This window comes from Mesoplodon densirostris, chromosome 3, assembly GCF_025265405.1.
Source record: "Mesoplodon densirostris isolate mMesDen1 chromosome 3, mMesDen1 primary haplotype, whole genome shotgun sequence".
In the NCBI taxonomy this organism is placed as follows: Eukaryota; Metazoa; Chordata; class Mammalia; order Artiodactyla; family Ziphiidae; genus Mesoplodon; species Mesoplodon densirostris.
Window position 1 is genome coordinate 175,853,852 of NC_082663.1, and position 19,283 is coordinate 175,873,134.

Genomic DNA, 19,283 nt, shown 5'->3' on the forward strand with positions numbered 1-19,283 from the left:
CCCTGGAGCCTGGCCAAGGGAAGGGGCTCTGCTGGGGAGGGACAGGCCGTGCTGTCCCCGCTCCTGATCCTCCCCAGCCCAACCCCCAAGGAGAATGGGGAAGAAGGCAGGCAGACATGGGTGCTTGTCCCAGGGCTGTCCAAGGGCATGGGCGGAGGGCTGCGAGGGGATGAGCACTGTCTGGGAAGCCAGAGAAGGCAACAGGCACCCGGAACACACTTGCGGAGACCTTGATTGACATCCACAGACCCTGCCCCTAGGTAACTAACCAGGACTCTGACATGATGTGCTTTGAGGGGGTCATCCAGGGCCCCCAACTCAGCTGCCCAATGGATGAGGTCCAGGTGCAGACCTCACAGTGAGAGTCGGCCCACTTCTACCAGCAGCAAGGCTCCCTCTGCCAATGGGGATGCCCCACCTGGAATGCAGATGTGCAGGCCCTGTGTCCTCCAGGTCCTGAGACCCCCGAAGGGAGCTTTGGAGGCACATATGCTGGAATCAGAGGCAGGGTTGAGTGGCTCCCCCAGTCTCTTCTTTAGGGAAGCCATTGTAGCCCAGGCTTGGGGGTGCCTGGGAAGGCCACTGCCAAGGGCACTATACCGAGGGCACTAAACTAGTGGATGGACACAGGCTGAGGCCCGGTTTCCAGAGGTCATTGATGATGAAGATGGGGACCATGCCCCACCTGTTCGTGCTGACGTGCTGGGACACCAGTGGGAGAGGCATCAAGGGTCCTGCTTCCCGCTGTGGATGACTCACCTCTTTATGGCCCCTTCCATTTCTGTAAGTTGCAAATGCCCCACCCAGCTGAGACCCAGTCCCCCCAAAGTCATGTGCCTTCCACAAACCCACTGGCCTGGACCTTGGACCGGCTGCACCCACTGTGCTTCCCTAGGGGCATGGCCCTGGCTGGGCTTCCTCCAAGAGTGTCGCCAAGGCACTGAGGTCTGGGACCTGCCTTCCCTGCCTTTGGGCCTCCCCACTCCTTTACCTCACTGGGGGTCAAGAGTGGGTGTCGGGCAGCTCTCAGGGAAAGCAGGCGCTCCAGGTGTCCAGGGGCCTGCCTGGAGGGACAGATAAGCCACAATCGTGTGCCAGCCTTCATGCACTCAAAATTCTTCAAATACTTTCTGGCTAATGCAGGTTCCATGGTTCTGCTGCTGTGGAAAGTGAGGGTGGAGGGTACTTCTTCCGAGCCCTGGCTCACCTCTGTCACCCAACCCCACATTCCTCGGTGGCAGCTTCTCAGGGGTCCACCTGGCCCACCCAGCCCCCAGCCCCCAGCCCCCGGCCAGGCAGATGGTGGTTTGTGTGTGTGTGTGTGTGTGTGTGTGTGTGTGTGTGTGTGTGTGAGCTGGAAGCAGGAGGTATGAGCACACGCTCTTTCCCTCTTATCCTCACCCCACACGCACACACTCGCACACCTCCACACGGGGCTGGGGCCCTCTGCTCAGCTGACAGTGTTAAGCTTTGTTCAACTAGGCCGCCTCAGCAGGGGTGGTCAAGCACCCCACGGACCTTGCCACAAAGCCTGAGTGACCTCTGACACGATTAGGGTCGCCCTGACCCTAATCCAATCAGATTGATTACTGTGAGTGTGGCCCGGTGGCCAGGCGGGGGCCTCCACAATGGCCTCCCAGAGCTGGCCTCTGTCTGGGGCTCCTGGCAGGCTCCTTCCTCCTGGGCCATTCAGCTCTGCGCCACAATGAATCCGGCCATTTCTCAGCCCCGTGGCAAGCGATGGGGGAGAGAGGGCTTCCTCTTTCCCATTAGACCAAGTGGTGAGGGCGTACGGAAGCTGAGATGACTTTCATCCAGCTGAAAATGGAGGAGGGAGGGAGGAGCAGAGATCAGGTTGGGGGAGGGGGGACCAGAGGGGGCAAATGGCAGAGGAAGGAGCATGGACATACAGGAGTGGACATGCAGGGGAGAACATGGGGGAGAGTGGACACGGGGGAGAGAGGACAAGAGGGGAGAGTGGACATGGGAAGGGTGGATATGGGGGCAGAGGGACTGGGACACCAAGGCCACATGAGGGTCCCAGAGGCCTGCTGGAGTCTTGGTTCCCCTTGAGAGGCTTTCAAGGAAGTGAGGGAGTGCAGAGGAAGAGGGAGAACTCCCTGGCCCCCAGCCCAGAAGCTAGTGACTTGTCTGTTCCTTGGGGCAGGCCCTGGGTACCTGCAGGGCCTGTTCTCACCTGGAGAGCCCCTACAGACACCCTCCCCTCCACCACAGGCTGGCACATTCTTAGGAGTCCTGGCCCAGCCCCTTCTTTGTGCCTCAGTTTCTTTAACTTGTAACCATAGTGCCGGCTCATGAGATGGGTGCTAGGATTCAGTTTACTGCTGTGTGTAAAACACTTCACACACGGCTCCAAAAGCACTGTATACATGTTTTAAAGAAAGAGAGAAAACCCTTTAAGATCCAGCTCAGACGCCCCCCTCCCCAGGGAAACCTGCCCATGTGGGCACCCTCAGGCATATGTGCTCATCCTTCAGTCACTCGCTCAACGCATCCTTATAAAGCACCCATTCTGTGCCAGAGCAAACCTTGGTACTGCCCTATGTGCCTGCTGTGTGAACCTGCTGCGCATGGCAGGGGGCCCCACACCAGACCTGAGATCACGCTGCAGGGCTCAGCTTTTGTCCCTGGAGAGTGATGTTGAGGTTGGAGGCAGGAAACTAGGAGCTGCTCTGGAGGCCAGGAGCTGTCCCCCAGGTAGTTCCTGTGGGCTGAGAGCCAAAGATAAGAAGGATGTGGAGAGGATGAGGATTGCAAAAATGGGGCCCACAAAGACTGATCCCATTTCAGACTGTGGAGTCCAGTGAGGGGCAGGTGCAGGCAGCTCTGGACTGGCAGGGAAGGTCCATCTACAATGGCGATGTTGGAAAAGTCTCCTGGGAGGGACCATGGCTGCTGTGGGTAACCCAGAAGGGAGTATGGGCAGGGGTCAAGAGGCAGGCCTCAGGGCCTCCACAGCTGTCCTGACTAAGGTGCTTGTGTGTTTGACCATAGCTGGAAGACTGCGGGTTTGGAGCTGAGCATGACAGGATCCTATGTCTGAATGTGCAGAAAAGGGACGAAGCCTGTGGGCCTGTGAGGGTGATGCTGTGCCCCAGGGGTCTCCAAGGCAGGTTCACATATCCCTAGGGGTGCGTAGGTCAGCACGGGCGATTCCAAGGCAAGCTCGCTGGCATTGTTGCTTCTTCTCCCGCCTCCCCTTCTAGGACCACCCATCTCCCACTTGACCCATGAAGAGACTCCCAGTTTTCCTGGCACATGTGCAGCCCTGGCACCATCTATAAAGACTGGGACACCAAGCTCTGTGTAAATCAGGTGTTTCCAATTTCTTGTTTCAGAATGAAAGAGGACCCAATTGAATGATGAGCTGACAAATTTTTAAAACTTTTTGATAATATATCACTGTGAGATTTTTGGCACAGGTAACTCAGAAAAAATTCAAAGAATCAAGAGACATTATATCAAAACTCTCCCCTTTTGTCTGTTTATTTTTCTGAAGGATGATCCTCATGCCTAGATCTTTAAATTTTAAGAACAGAATGGGCCCCGAAAGCTGTTCCTCTAAGATCAGGAAGAAATCAGGGGCACCTGCTCTGCTCACTGCTATTCACCATTTCCTGGAGGCTCCAGCCAGGGCAACTGAGCAAGAAAAAAATAAATAAATAGTGTCCAGACAGGAGAAAACTGTCTCTATTAGCAAATGACATGAAAATTCTAAGGAATGCATGAAACATCTATTAGAATTGATAAACCTTCAGCAAGGTTATAGAGTATGAGATCAATATTTGAAAATCAACCATGTTGCTATACACTAGCAATGAACAATGCAAAAATGAGATTAAGAAAACAGTTCCATTTATAATAGCATCAAAAAGAAAAAAATGCTTAGGAATAAATAGAAGATTTGTATGCTAAAAACTGCAAAATGTCATTGAAAGACGTTAAAGACTTAAATCAATGGAAAGACATTCCATGTTTATGAATCAGAAGACTTCAAATTGTTAAGATGGCAATATTCCTCTCAGTGACCTGCAGATTCAATGCAATTTCTAAAAAACCAAGTGTTTTTTTTTTTTTTTTTTTGCAGAAATTGATGACCTGATCCTAAAATCCCTATTAGGAGCCCCAAAAAGCTGAAACAAGCTTGGAAAAGCAGAACATAGTTGGAGGACTCACACTTCCCTGTTTTCAAACTTACTGCAGGGCCACAGAAGTCAAGACAGTGTGGCCTGGGCATAGGACAGACATGTGAACCAATGGGGTAGAAGAGAGCCCAGAAATAAATCCACATTTCCTTCTCTGGCTTCCAGGTGGGGCCTGACCCCACCTGACACAGCCTGCCTCCACCACCAGGACGGCAGCTGTTTCAGGTGTACAGGCTTCTGCCTTTTTCCCGAAATCCCTGACGTTTCTTCTTACTTAGGAAAGTGGGAACCCTAGACACCCCCATCAGGCTCTGGAGCCAGGAACCCAGATGGCACTATGATCCTGTCTGGGCCCTCCCGGGCACGGTGAAATGGATGGGCATACCTCCCTGACCATGGCACAGCATGGGACCTTGCACCACACACACACTACACACCACACACACACGTACATAAATGCACACGTGTACTACACACAAATATGCACATGCACAAACGTGAACACATACGTGTTCAAACACACAGGTACACACTCGTACACATGCATACACACGCACACACACAACCCACAGATGACCCTACATGCACAGGCACCACACACACAATCATGCACATGTATATGCATGCACACACACACGCACACACTCACACACACATGCCCCCACACTCAATGTGTCACATCACCCTGTGGCCCTAACTTCTCCCACACATGTCAGTGGCCATCCCCGCAGGAGCTGCTGTGTAATTACTCCAGCCAGTAGCTCTGTGAAGTTGGCCGAGTGGCAATTATTCTCCCATTTTATAGATGGGGACGCTAATGCTCCAGGAAGTGAGCTGACTTGCTGGTCAAGGTCACATGGCATGACTCTCCCCTGCCCCTTCCTGCCCCTAGAGAATACAGACCAACCTTGAGGGGCATGACCATGACTGCCTGATGTTGGAGAGTCCTGACCCCTTGAACAAACACCACCAGGCCCCACCTGCCCTTAATGCAATGCTCAGTTGCACTCTCAGGACCTCTGCCCACAGTATGCCAGCAGTCTCAGGGCCTGGCGTGTCTTCCTCCCAGACATCTTTTGTTCTTCCTTCCTCTGCATTCTGGCTGCCAGGTCTGAGCAAGGCCATTTGTTCCTCCCATACGTACAGGCCACGTGCTGGCAAGACAGACACGGCAGCTGGGGTGGGCCTCACAGTACTCATGGGGTGGTTGATAGATGTGATGGTAAAGGACTGAGGACAACGGGGAGCAAGATGTGATATTGGGTGATGGGGATAGAGAGGGTCAGCATGGGGGATGCTACATGACACAGGAGACAAGGTGGCATTTAGAAGGAGACTGAGAGAAATGGGCAGGGAATCACACACAAGGCAGAGAGAAGAGCAATGGCAGAGGGATATGCAAAAACAAAGGTGGAGATAGAACTGTACTCAGTGTTTGGGAGGCAGCCAAGAGGCCAGTGGGGCTGGAGAGGGGCACAGCGAGGATGAAGAGGAGGAGGGAGAAGAGGCAGCTGGGCCAGAGGATTCGAGAGAGCTGGGAGCCCTGGAGGGCCCAAGTGAAGGAGGGGTGTGCTTGACACAGCTCTTTTGGCCTCAGGGACATTGGGAATGGGACTGAGCAGTTGTATAGGAGCCACTTTGATCATGCAGGGTGTCAGGGTGGCTGGGCTTGGTGGTAAATGGTTGGATTCAGGAATGACTCTGAAGGTACTGCTGATGGGACTTGCAACGGAGAGGAATCGTGGGTGACTCCAAGTAACAGAAGGATGGGGCTGCCCTTTACAACATAGGAAATCAGGTGTGTGGAAGAGGTGGTACATGGCCTTGGCCATCCTGTCACCAATGCCCCTTGGGACTACAGGGCCCCCAGCAGATCTTTGCTGATGTGACCCGCCCTACCTCTGTCCTAGTAGCCTTCCTTTGGCATCCTCTCTTCTTGTGTCTTCTGTGGCCTACTCTCGCTACTGACAGCATGTTCAGCTGTGGCCCCTGGGGACCCATCTCAGCCATCAAATCTCTATTGGCCCATCCTAGATTGGATGGCAGTTCCATAGGTGGCCATACCAATGAATGTCCCATCCTTAATGCTCATTTCCCAAGGTGACCTTAACATGCTATCAAGGGTGGAGTCTGTGTCCCCTACCCTAAAATCTGGGTGGGCCTTTGTAACTGCCTTGACCAACAGAATGTGGCACTGCTCAGCCTTTAAGGTTAGGTCTCAAAAGATGATACAAAGTGGCATCAGCAAAATGGCAGAGTGGGGGCCTTTTTCTTGTTGTTGTTGTTATCCCAGGATATTAAGGAAATCTCTGTGAAACCACTAGCTGACTCTAAGCTAAAGAAACAGACTTCAGAGAACCACACAAGACATAGAATGCAGTAATTAAAAATAGTTTAGAGAAGGCACTAAACAATCAAGCAACAACAACCCATAGTAACAACAACAACAGACCCTGAAGAGGAAGAAGAATCTAATTTCCTGAGTTACCATATTATAATATTCAAAAACTACACATTTCAGCAAAAAATTACTAGGCATGCAAAGAAACAAGAAAGTATGGCCCATCCATAGGAAAAAGAAAATTAAATTAACAGAAACTATCTCTGAGGAAGCACAAATACTGAACATACTAGAAAATGACTCTAAATCAACTGTCCTAAATGTTCTCAAAGAGATAAAGGAAACCAGGAGGAAAATGTCTCAACAAAGAGAGACTGTCAATAAAGAGCCAGAAATTATAAACAGAATCCAAATAAAATTTGTGGAGCTGAAAAGTACAATAACTGAAATGAAATGTTCACTTGAAGTTTTCAACAGAGTTGAGCAGGCAAAAGAAAGAATCAGTGAACTTGAAGATAGTTTAACTGAAATTATACAGTCTGAGGAGAAGGAAGAAAAAAGAATGAAGAAAAATGAACAGACTTGTGGGACAACATCAAATGTAGCAACAAACACATTGTGGGAGTCCCAGAAGAAGACAATAGAGAGAAAGGAGCAGGAAGAATATATTTAAAGAAATAATGGTCAAAAGTTCTAAATTTGATTTAAAAAAAGCCTCGAACACTCAAGATACTCCCAAGAAGCTCAACAAACTTCAAGTTGGATAAACATAGAGAGCTTCACACTGAGACATTTTAATCAAACTATCAAATGGTAGAGACAAAGACAGAATCTTGAAAGCAGCAGGAAAGAAGTTATTCATCATGTAAAAAGGATCCTCAATAAGACTAACAGTCAATTTCTCATCAGAGACCAATGAGGCCAGAAGGCAGTGGGATGATATATTTAAAGTGATGAAAGGAAAACACTGTCAACCAAGAATTCTACATCTGGCAAAACTATCTTTCAAAAATGAAGGACTAACCTAGATGAAATGGAGAAAGTCCTAGAAATACACAAACTACCAAAACTGACTCAAGAAGAAATAGAAAATCTGAACAGACCTATAACAAGTAAAGAGATTGAATTAGAAATGAAAAACCTCCCAGCAAAGAAGAACTTCACTGGTGAATTGTACCAAACACTTAAAGTGGAGTCAACACCAATCATTCTCAAACTGTTACAAAAAAATGGAAAAGGAGGGGACACTTCCTACCTCATTCTATGAGGTCAGCATTATCCTGATACCAAAACCAGACAAAGGCACTACAAGAAAAGAAACTACAGGCTAATATTCCTTATGAATATTGATGCAAAAGTCCTCAAAAAAATACTTGCAAACTAAATCCTCCAGCATATTAGAAGGATTATATACTATGACCAAGAGGGGTTTATCCCAAGAATGCAATGGATGAAAATCAACCAATAATAATACGCCACATTAATAGAATGAAGGTGAAACCACGTGATCATCTTAATTGATTCAGAAAAAGCAGTTGATGTAATCTAACACCCTTTTCATGATACAAACACTCAACAGATTAGGAATAGAAGGGAATTTCCTCAACCTGATAAAGGGCAGTTATGAAAATCCCACAGCTAACATCATATATTCAATGATGAGAGACTGAAAGCTTTCCCCCTGAGATCAGGAAGAAGACAAGGGGTGCCCACTCTCACCGCTCCTATTCAACATAGTACTGAAAGTGCTAGCCAGAGCAATTACGCAAGAAAAAGAAATAAAAGGATTCCAAATTGGAAAGGAAGAAGCAAAAATGTTTCTATTCACAGATGACATGATCTCATGATGTCATCATGAGATCCTAAAGAATCCACACAAAACTCTTAGAGCTAATGAAAAACTTAAGCAAATTTGCAGAATACAGGATCAAAACACAAAAATCAATTGTACTTCTATACATAATCAGTGAAAAATGTGAAAAGGAAATTAATAAAACAATATTTCATTTATAATAGCATCAAAAAGAATAAAAATGCTTAGGAATGCATTAACCAAAGATGTACAAGACTTGTTCACTAAAAACTACAAAATACTGCTGAAAAATTAAGGAAGATCTAAATAAGTGGAAGACATCCCATGTTCATGGATTAGAGGACTTAATACTGTTAAGATGGCAATACTTCTCAAAGATTCAATGCAATCTCCATAGAAAAGTGAGAGAGTGGTGCGGACATATATACACTACCAAATGTAAAACTGATAGCTAGTGGGAAGCAGCTGCATAGCACAGGGAGATCAGCTCAGTGCTTTGTGACCACCTAGAGGGGTGGGATAGGGAGGATGGGAGGGAGGGAGATGCAAGAGGGAAGAGATATGGGGATATATGTATATGTACAGCTGATTCACTTTGTTATAAAGCAGAAACTAACACACCATTGTAAAGCAATTATACTCCAATAAAGATGTTAAAAAACAAATTCCCACTGCCTTTTTTTCAGAAATGGAAAAAACATTCTAAAATTCATATGGAATTACAAGGGATCCCCAAAAAGCCAAAACAATCTTGTAAAACAAAAATTAAGTTGGAGGACTTATACTTCCCAACTCTAAAACATGCTACAAAACTACAGAAAACATAATAGTGTGATATTGGCAGAATGACAGGCATATCGACAAATGGAATGGAATTGAAAGTCCAGAAATAAACCCAGACATCTATGGGCAATTGATTTTTGACAAGAGTGCCAGGACCATTCAATGGGGGAAAGACTAGTCTTTGGAACAGATGGTGCTGAAATAACTGGTTTCCCACGTGCAAAAGAATGAAGCTGGACCCTTACCTCTCACCATATACAAAAAATAACTAAAAACAGATCAAAGACCTAAGTGTAAGAAGTAAAACTGTAAAACTCTTAGAAGAAAACACAGGTGTAAGTCTTAGTAACCTTAGATTAGGCAATGCTTACTTTGATATGACACCTAAATAGGTAAATTGAATCTCACCAAAATTTATAACTTCTGTGCATCAAAGGACACTGTCACAAAACTGAAAAGACAATCTATACAAGGGAGAAAATATTTGCAAATTGTATTTCTGATAAGTATCTAGTGTCTAGAATATATAAAGAACTCTGACAACTCAACAACAAAAAGACAAACAACCCAATTAAAAACTGGGCAAAGGACTTGCATAGACATTTCTCCAAAGAAGACATTCAGATGTCCAACAAGCCCATGAAAAGATGCTCAACATCATTAGCCATCAGGGATGTGCAACTAAAAATTACAATGAGACATCACTTCGCTTCCACTGGGAGGGCTAAAGGAAAAAACAGACAAAGAATAACAAACATTGCCAAAGATGTGGAGAAACTGGAACCCTCATGTGCTGCTGGTGGGGATATAAAATGGTGCAGCTGCTGTGGAAAACAGTTTGGTAATTCCTCAAAACACAGAATTACTATATGACTGAGCAATTCAACTTCTAGGAGTATACCCAGAAGAATTGAAAACAGGTATTCAAACAGATACTTGTAAAAAGTGCTCATATCAACATTATTCACAATAACCAAAAAAGGTTGGAAACAATTCAAGTGTCCATCAACAGATGAATGGAAAAACAGAAGGTGATCCATCCACACAAGAGAATATAATTCAGCCATAAAAAGGAATAAAGTGCTGAAACATGCTACAGTGGGTAAATCTTGAAAACATTTTGCTCAGTGAAAGAAGCTTTTCTCCCTCTTTCTCTCTCTTCTTCTCTCTCCCTCCCTCTCCCCCCACTTGCTGGAGGGCCTGTCCACTATATTTAAGGGAACCCAGGTCACGTGAAGAGGCTACTTGTGGGTGTTCCTGCTGACCTCAGCATTGGCCACCAGATATGTAAGAGAAATGAGGACCAGCAGAGGTGCAGAGACCAGCCCTGCCTACTGCATCTGCCTACATCTGCAGATGTTGGGACATATAACACATGATTATTATTGTTTAAACTACTGGGTTTTCTGAAAGTTTGCTCTTCACCATAAGTTAACCAATACCCAGTGCTCCTGATCTTCCTCTCCTTCCCAAAATAAACCCCTGGCTCCATGACCCTGAATAACTTCTGCTGTGTGCCTCTGTCATCTCCAACCCTCTCCCTTTCTGTGTTTTTTGTTTGTTTTTATATTTTCTCTCTAAGACCTGCTTGAAGTCCTGGCTCCTGCAGGAAACCTGCAATGGTTAATCTTGTCCCCGTGGAACTACGTAATTGCTTTTGGGAAGGGGGAAGCAGGAGGAAACTCTGCATGATCTTATATCCTTCCCAGTGTCAGGAGCACCCTCCAGAGTGGGTGAGCGTTGGAAAGGACCCACATGGGAGATGCTTACAGTAATGAGGTCTGTGCAGCACTGCCCCCCTGCTGGAAGTGCTGTTCCCACACTTGAGCATAGGTGAGACATGAAGGCAGAGGGAAATGTAGTGGCTTGTGCCCACCCTCACTGAGGGGGAAGCTGGCTTGGACCCTGCTGCACACACATCCCTGGGCTGCCACCTCTGCCTGAAAAGCCATGACGGGTGCCACGTGTACCTTTGTCCAGCACGGGGCCAAAGATGGCCAGGCTGTTGTTGACGGTGGTGCAATTCCACCGGCGGCCACGGAACTGGTGTTGGCACTCCTGGATGCTGATCTTGATGCCCTCTGCCACACTGGGCATGATCTCCACGTAGTTCCGGCAGAAACGCAGCTGCTTGGGTACCAGGCCTGGGATGCTGGCGCAGAGGATGGGCTGTGTCCCCAGGGATGAGTACTGGGGCCCGACAGCCAGGGACCTGGGGGAGGAGGACAAGGGGGTCTGGTTAGTAAGGGGGGTGCACTGCTGGCCCATGAAACAGGAGCAGGAGCCAGGCTTGCCTTAGTGTGAACCTTCTTTGGAGGATGCACACAGGCCCTTTCCTTCCGAACACTTGTGCATTCCAGGGCAAGGTGTGCTTCTACCATGCAGGAAGCCTGTCCCTATCCTGTACCTGAGACTCAGCACAAAACATCACCATGGGCACATGGACTGACAGAAAGTAAATCAAGGAAGTGGTGGAGGCCTGCCTGCTTCTCTGCGCAACTGCAGGCGTCCCCCGTTCTGTTGGGGTGGAGACAGTAGCGCCCTGAAACTGTTCAGGAGCTCAGAGGGCGGAACTCAGGGACACAGTGTGATGCCGGGTCAGCACAGGGAGGAGCGGCTGGGTCTGCGGTGGGAGGAGGAGGACCACTTCCGGAGCAGCGGTGAGACGGGGTACAGCCGTGGCTAAATCATATGCGTGAAAATCACAGCTGAACTCATACCGACCATGCCAGCCAGCTTTTGGCTATTTACCCAACAGATATAAAAGCATATGTCCACAATAAGATGTGCTCAAGAATATTCGCAGGGCTGTGATCATCAGAGAAAAACTTGGAAACCACCCAAATAGGCATCCATAGAAGCGTGGATGAACAGACAGTGTTTACTCTTGCAGTGGCATTCTCCTTGGAAACAGAGAGGAGTGGACTACTGATGCAAAGGGCAGGGATCTCCCTGGCAGGTTGCTGAAGAGAGGCCTGACACATTGTGGGTGACCACGATTCCTCTGATGGAGACCAAGGCCAGACAACACTGTGGATGGGGACAGAGATCAGGGTAGTTTCCTCATTCATAGGGAAGACTGGCCTGACCTGAAGGCAGCGTGAGAGAATGTTTCTCAGTCTGTGCTTTGCAAAATTGTCCCCACTCACCACACATGCCTATGTAATTTAAATGAAGCAAAATGACAATAAATGAGAGAAAAATGTGGTTTCTCGGTCACACCAGCTACACATGGCCTGTGGCTACCACACTGGATGGTTAGATATTTCAGTCACTGTGGAAAGTTCTACTGGATCGTACTGGTCTAGGGTGAAGGAAGCGCTCTGTGTTTGATGGAGGTGTTGGTTACACATGTGTTTATGTGTCAAAACTGATTGAAATGGGGTCATTTTACTATATGTGATTACACCTTGATTTAAGAGGAAGAACCACCAGGTCCTTTTTGGGGCAGAGGGGAAAGAGCTTCTCCAATCCCATGGTGACATGTTGTTATATCTGCCCATCCCGACGGAGGACCCACAGTCCTGTCACCTGTGGATGCATCTGTCTTTGTAGTGGGTTGATGGGCTCTTGCTGGCAGGGCTCTGCTTGATTCCTCTGCGTCTCAGTGCTTCCTTCACCCCTGGGTGGATGTTCCATGTGAATGACTGTGCGGCCAGTGCTACTCTTCAGGGCCGGCTGTGGAAGCCTGCCCCCCATCAACCACTGATATCACAAAGGCTCTTCAGCTCTTGGAAGGGGCTATGAAGACCCGTAGGGTGATAGGAGAAGACCAAAGCATGGGAGGCTCCACGGATCTAGGAGGGCGACTGGGAGTGGGGTGGTTCCAGGGAAACAGCATTCTGTGCCTTCTTACCTAGTCCCCAGAGATCTGTGGACTCTCTGGGCACAGAGAGGTGCAGATGCTGCCCATGCTCACCCAGGTCTTTGGCCTCTGTGCTCTCTCCTCCTCCTCAGGGAGCTGTGTCTCCTCCTCCCTATGGGGTGTCTGGTATGGTGTGTCCCAGGCCCAGAGTGGCCCCTCTGCCTGGCAGGATGCTTCCTGCTTATCTGGTAGCTTTCTCTGGTGGGATCCAGGTGGAAATGTCTGTTTCCCCTTCCTTTGTTTGGTGGGGAAACCAAGGCAATGGCAGCTTTATAAACGTTTCAGCTGCCCCCCCAGAGGTTCCTCTTGTTTGGCACCTCCTCTCCCCTGGGAGGGCTAAGCACCCCCTGAGAAGGTGAGACAAAGGTTTCTGTGTCCCTCAGCAAGCCACACACCTGCACTATGATGCTGACTTTCAGTAAGTCCTACTCTGAGTCTAACCCAGTTCCATTCAGCTGCGGTGAGAATGGTAGGAAACAGGATCACTGTCTCTCAGAGAAACAAACCTACCCTCTGGAAATACACATCATATCCTAACATCTTTCCCTCTTCGTCTTCAAAATCTTCAGAGGCTGCCTTGCCTTAAGGCACAAAACCCACGCCCTTCAGTACCTGGAGATGACCCAGAGAGAACATTTCCTCACTGCACAGTCCTGTTAGAATCTGGATCTGTCCAGCTCGCTCCTCTCACACCCTGTGAGCTCCCTGCTCCTGTCACACCAGCGTCCCCGCACACTTCCTGTCTCCACCCATCTCTCAGCTGACGTGGGGCTTCGTCCCGTGCATCTCCATGGCCACAGGGAGTCCCTGGTGTCCCCCACAGTCCCCCTGCCCTTCTGTGTGAGGGCCACCCTCTACGCCTCGCCTCGGCAGCATTTAAGTAGTTCTGTATTCAGTTAGCTGGTTGGGAGAGGGCAACTTCTCCTTGAAGTCCTGAACACAGGGTTTCCATGTATGGTATCCTCTCATCCCGTGCCCTCCTGCCCACCATTTCTGGGCAACCATGCAGCCCTCGTCCTCTGCTTGCTCTCCCTTCCTGATCAAGTGCATCTCTCAAGAATTAAAACCTGTCTTTCCCCAGGGACTGTCCATGACAACTTGAAGTCAGGTGTTTAAGTGGAGGTGAGCCTTCTTTTAATGGGTGGCCAGCCCTAGAGTCCCCGTTCCTGGGGAAGGCCCAAAGCCTCCAGACTAGAGAGTCCTGGCCTCCTGGGTCCCTCCCACATCCATGCTCCAATATCTGACCCCTCTCCCTGGCACACTCCCCATCCTGTCCATCCTCATGACTTGATGAGCCAAAAACCAGCCATGACCTCATGCCAGATATCACGGACGTCCCCATGCCGCTGCCTGAGTCTGTATTCCCGAGTGGCATTCAACTGTGGGGCTGGCTCATTCCCTTGCTTGCTCCTTCACTACCTGCAGAGCCTATTGGGTGCTGGGTGCCCGGCCAGGCCTGACCCTCCCCAGCTCTCTCTCACATCCACCCCACAGTCTGGGACCCCAAGGTTTTCAGAAAGGCCAGCCCTCTGCTTTCACCCAGCTGTGAGGTCTTTCCTCTCTAGGAAGTATTTTGTGATCTGAGCCCTGCTCTCCTGCACCCTGTCCTGCACAGATGGCTCTGAGTGGAGACCACAGGGGCTGCTCTGCTGCTTCTCCGGGACCCCTGGGCTGGCCTAGGTGCTTAGCTTCCTGATGGACCAGCACAGGCTGAATGCATGGATGGGAGGATGGGAGGATGGGAGGGAAGCTGGCCCTTGGACCGAGTGGTGGCATGCAGGCCAAGGTCAGCAGTCTGCTCTTGGAGGCACCCAGTGGGCAGGGTGAGGATTTCAGGGTGGAGAAGACGGGCCAGCTCTGCCCACTCCAGTCTGAGGTCAGATGTCCAGGTCGGGTTGGTGGTGGGCAGCGGGGGAGGTAGGCTGTGTCTAACTTGTGTGCCCGCTGCCACCCTCAGCCCATACTTTCGTGGAGAACCTCCCACCTGTAAATCAGGGCAAAACTCCCTGGGCCCCAGTCCCCCTTCAGAAAGCATCACCTCCACTTCCTACCCAACTTACTCCAGCCAGTTCCTACACCCCTCCACCCACTGACGCATCCCATCCCGGCCCCAGTGACCACTCTGCCTATATTGGCACATGTGGCTGGCCTCCGACTGCCCTTGGCTGAGGTCAGCTGTTTCCACCATGTGGTACCCCTCACAGTGACCCTGAATTTCCCTGCCTCCCACCTTTGCCCAGCATTATTCCCTCACTCCAGTCGGCATTGACAGGATGTAACGTGGAACTGGCAGCACAAGAGTTTGGGATGACATCTTCTGTAAAGAGTGGAGAGGCTCATGGGGAAGGGTCATGGGAACTGAGTAGCCTTGTGAAGACAGCAGGTGGAACACGGGGCAGGAGCTGGATTGGGGGAGAATCAGGACTCTGGCTCAGGATCCTTCAGCAGCTTCTATGGCACCTCCCATAGCTCAGAGTCCATCTCTGGCTAGCCTGGTTGGTCACTCACCAGGCTCCTTCTGCCTCAGGCAAGCCAAGGGCTGCTGTGGCCAGTCCTGGAGGCCTTGACGGAGTGCCAGGCCAGAGACGTGACTGTGGAGGCCAGGCTAGTGGTTTTCAACCTATGTTCCCTGGAGCACACAGGAGCCCCAGCAGAGGTGCCTCAGAGGCTGGCAGGTGAGGTGGGGCTGGGACCAACTGTCCCAGTTTGCCTGCGACTAGGCGTTTCCATTTGGAAGCAGGGATGAGCTGTCACTCCAGGCGAGGCTTCCCTGACAGACCGTGGCTCTTCCACCCCATGAGCCAGGGTACTTCACATCCATCTGTGCCACATTTTGATGCTCCACGTGGGATGTGATTTGTAAACAAATGTTGAACTCTAGTTAACGATGAGCCAGCCGAAGTGTTCAGGGAAAGAGTGGATTGAGGGCACATAAAACATGAGATGAATAAGTGGGTGGACAGGGGGATGCTTAGGTATGGAATCCACTGGGTCAGGTAAACTGGGAGCTGTGGGTACATAGATGTTCTCTGTTGACATCCTGCATCTTTTCTGGAGGTTTGAACATTTCCTGATGGAACATTAGGGTAAGGTTTGACCTTCATGGCTCTGGTCATGGAGCCTTTCTGAAGAGGCTGGCTCCTGAGGTTCATGGGGGTTCCCTCCTTCTCTTCTGTTGCCGGCAGCCTGGCTCGAACTGGAGAAGGGACGAAGAGGGTCCGTCAGAAGGCAAATCCACTCAGTTGATGTCTTTATACTGGCTGAAGGTACTCAGAGACTCAGAACAAGTGGAAAAAGAAGGGGTCACTCAATTCAGACAGAAAGAGAAAGAAGACTCAGTCTCTCTCGGTCCGCACCAGTCCCGAGGTGCTGGTCCCCCTGCCAGACGCCAGAGGCCAGGACCCATTCTGAGTGGGGGTTGAGTTGCCCATCGCCAGAACCCCACCACCACCCACAGAAAGCATAGAGCCTGCTCCCACCTCGGCCCCTCCCCACCTCTCTTCACGCCGCCGCGCTGCAGCTCCAGGGAAAGCAGAGTGGGACTCTCAAGTTCACAGCTTCTACCCAGGCTCATTCCAAGGTTGGGGTGCTGAGTCAGCTCCCCTACCCCTGTATCCTCCCAGACCTCCTCCCAGTCAGGCCCCGTATGACCACCTCCGCGAGCAAGGCCAGAGTACTGGCAGCCGGCTCCCAGCCCAGATGCCACTCCAGCTGGTCTGGCCTCCACCAAGCCTGACTGGATCCCTCTCCCACCCACTCTGGACCTGATGGCCCCTTTAGTTCCTCAAATTATTTCTAGAAAGTTTCCTCTGTTCCAGAGCTGGGCAACGAAGAGGACCTGGGTGATGCAGACCCTGCCCAAGGAGGGCAGAAAGTTGTGTGGGGGGGGTGGTCCTGTCAGACACAGGAGGGCCCAGTGTGTGGGAGAAAGTGGGCAAGGAAGGGTCAAGGGGGCCCAACTCAGGTCACTGAATCTTGCTGGGCCTTGAAGGATAAATTGGTTCATAAAAAGTTCATATTAAAGATCCAAATTGTGTTCACTAACCTTATTGTGGTAATCATTTTGCAACACATACATCACTATTACATGTAAATACATCAAATAATTACATTGTACACCTTAACCTTACACGATGTTCTATGTCAATTATATCTCCATAAAGCTGGAAAAAATTCCAAACTGGACATATGGTATCTCCTTACCACCCCCAGCATTCAAATTTCTAATCTGAGAAGAAGGTAGTTGCCCCCAGGCAATTAATACTTGGAAAACCAAGATCTGTAACTCCTTCCTCCCATGCCCTTCCAGGAGGAAGTGGAGGGTACACTGGCTTGGGGCTGGGGGCTGGACAGGATGGTGGGGAGCAGCATCCACCAGGACTCTGGGCCCCAGACGCCAGGGATAACCACGTACTGTCCTGTCTAAGGGTCTCGCCAGAGACAGCTTAGCGGGAGAGGAATGTTGTAAACTGGAAAGTGCTGCGCCTACAGGGCACCACCATCTTGGTGTTCTATGTCTCCCCAAGTTCTCAGAGCGCATAAAATGCAATGACACCAAATGCGACCTGGGCTCCCGAGTCAGATCCTGGGACAGAGAAAGGGCATCCATGGAGAGACCGGTGAAGTCAGCCTGTGTTTGGCTGTGCACGAGCGTGGTCTCCCTCCTGATAATTAGGTAAGATGTGACCACTAGGGGAAGCAGGTTTGGCTGACACAAACTCTGCACTACAGTCAAGTCATCATCCCAGACCAAGTGGAGAAGAAAGAAACAGTTACAAGACAACAAGCAGACGGACATAGGGTTACAACAGGGAGCAAGCTGGTGATTCGGGGCTGTGTGTTTCTTTACTGAGCCTACATGATGGGCTGAGAGCTCAATGGCATTTTGTAATCTCTGAACAAACTGTCACCTGAGACGAAAGTATCTGCTTTCTCCTGGTGATAGCATCTCAGAAGCCACAAATGCTGCTGCAGTTTGTCACCTCCATTCATAATTGAAGGTGAGTTCAACTGCTGTCGGTGGTGGGTACAAATAAAGATGTCATTTTCTTGTCCCAGGGGCCTGGCATCCAGAGGGGGACATCTAAGGAGCATTTGGGAGGGAATGTGGTTTGAGGGGATGGGACCGAGGGTGGCTATGCACCCCTGGAAGGAGGTGGCTGCTCTCCTGCTCTCCCACCCACCAAGCCCAGATGCTGATGTGGCACCAAGAGTGCCCACCTTCCTGTCCAGAGCTCTTCATATAGACAGATCACTCTTGCTATGTGTGCAGGACCTGCAGTGGACAGCAGACACACATCAGGGCCGCCAAGCTGAGTTGATCTATCCACACGCATGCTTTCAAAGCAGAGCCTCCAGCTGGTAGCAGAAGTTGGAGACATCAGCAGCGTCTGAAGCTGGTGCTGGCACTGAGATGAAGGCGCTGCGTTCTAGGACCAGAAAGTGGCCTCGAGGAGCTGAGAACCACCCTTGGCAGATAACCGCAAGTACATGCGGACTGCAAGGACCAGAATTTGGCAGCTGGGTGAGGTTGGGAGCACATTCTTCCCCAGACTGGTCAACACTTTGATTTTGGCCTCTAGAGACCCTGAACAGGGAACCCAGACAAGCTGCGCAGACTTCCGACCCGCAGAGCTGTGAACTCTGTGAATGCACAGGTAATGTTTGAAGCCATAACTCTGGTCATCTGTCATGCAGCGAAGGCTGAATATCCCCCGTCTCCCTCCTCTGCTCACGCTGCCTCTTTTCTCTCACCCTCCAAGCTGCTCGGGCCAGAAGGAACTGAACCTTGCAAGGAGGTGGCCCCTCCATGTGTAGCCCAAGGGTCTGCCACCTTCAAGGGCTGGTTACCGCAGCCTTTAGACAGCTCTTCCCTCCCTCCCCCTCCTCTGCTTGTGTCCCCAGCACCACTCCTCCTCAGGGACCAGTGCCTCTCTCTTGGAGGCTGGTTACTTCCTCCTTCAAAGCCCCTGACATCACTTCTGCCACCACCTGCCATTAGCCACTGCCTAACTACTTAACTGGTCTACCTGCTCCATCACCATCACCTGTGTGGTCCTGGCTCTGGCCTTGCCCACTATATGGCTCTCTCCAACCTACACAACCTGGTAGGTGGAACCCTGGGGAATCTCTTGGACCAAGAAGTTGGGGCTAGAGGAAGACACCTGACCAACGTCAGCGAGTTAACATGGCAGGATGGGGTTTTGGCAGGTTGGCTTCCCAAGGCTCCCCCTTTCTAATATGCTATTATGCCCTTAAAATGTATTAAATACCAGTACATACAAGATAACATTTATGAACAATTATCTTGGTCAG

General features: G+C 50.0%; 1 protein-coding gene across 1 annotated transcript in view; it reads right to left on the reverse strand.

Moving 5' to 3' along the window:
* WNT3A (Wnt family member 3A) overlaps positions 1 to 19,283 on the reverse strand; it is a 46,622-nt gene that overhangs the window by 16,596 nt on the left and 10,743 nt on the right. The window contains exon 2 of the mRNA XM_060092650.1: positions 11,074 to 11,315. Within this exon, the coding sequence (XP_059948633.1) occupies positions 11,074 to 11,315 (242 nt within the window). The remainder of the gene's footprint in view (positions 1 to 11,073; positions 11,316 to 19,283) is intronic.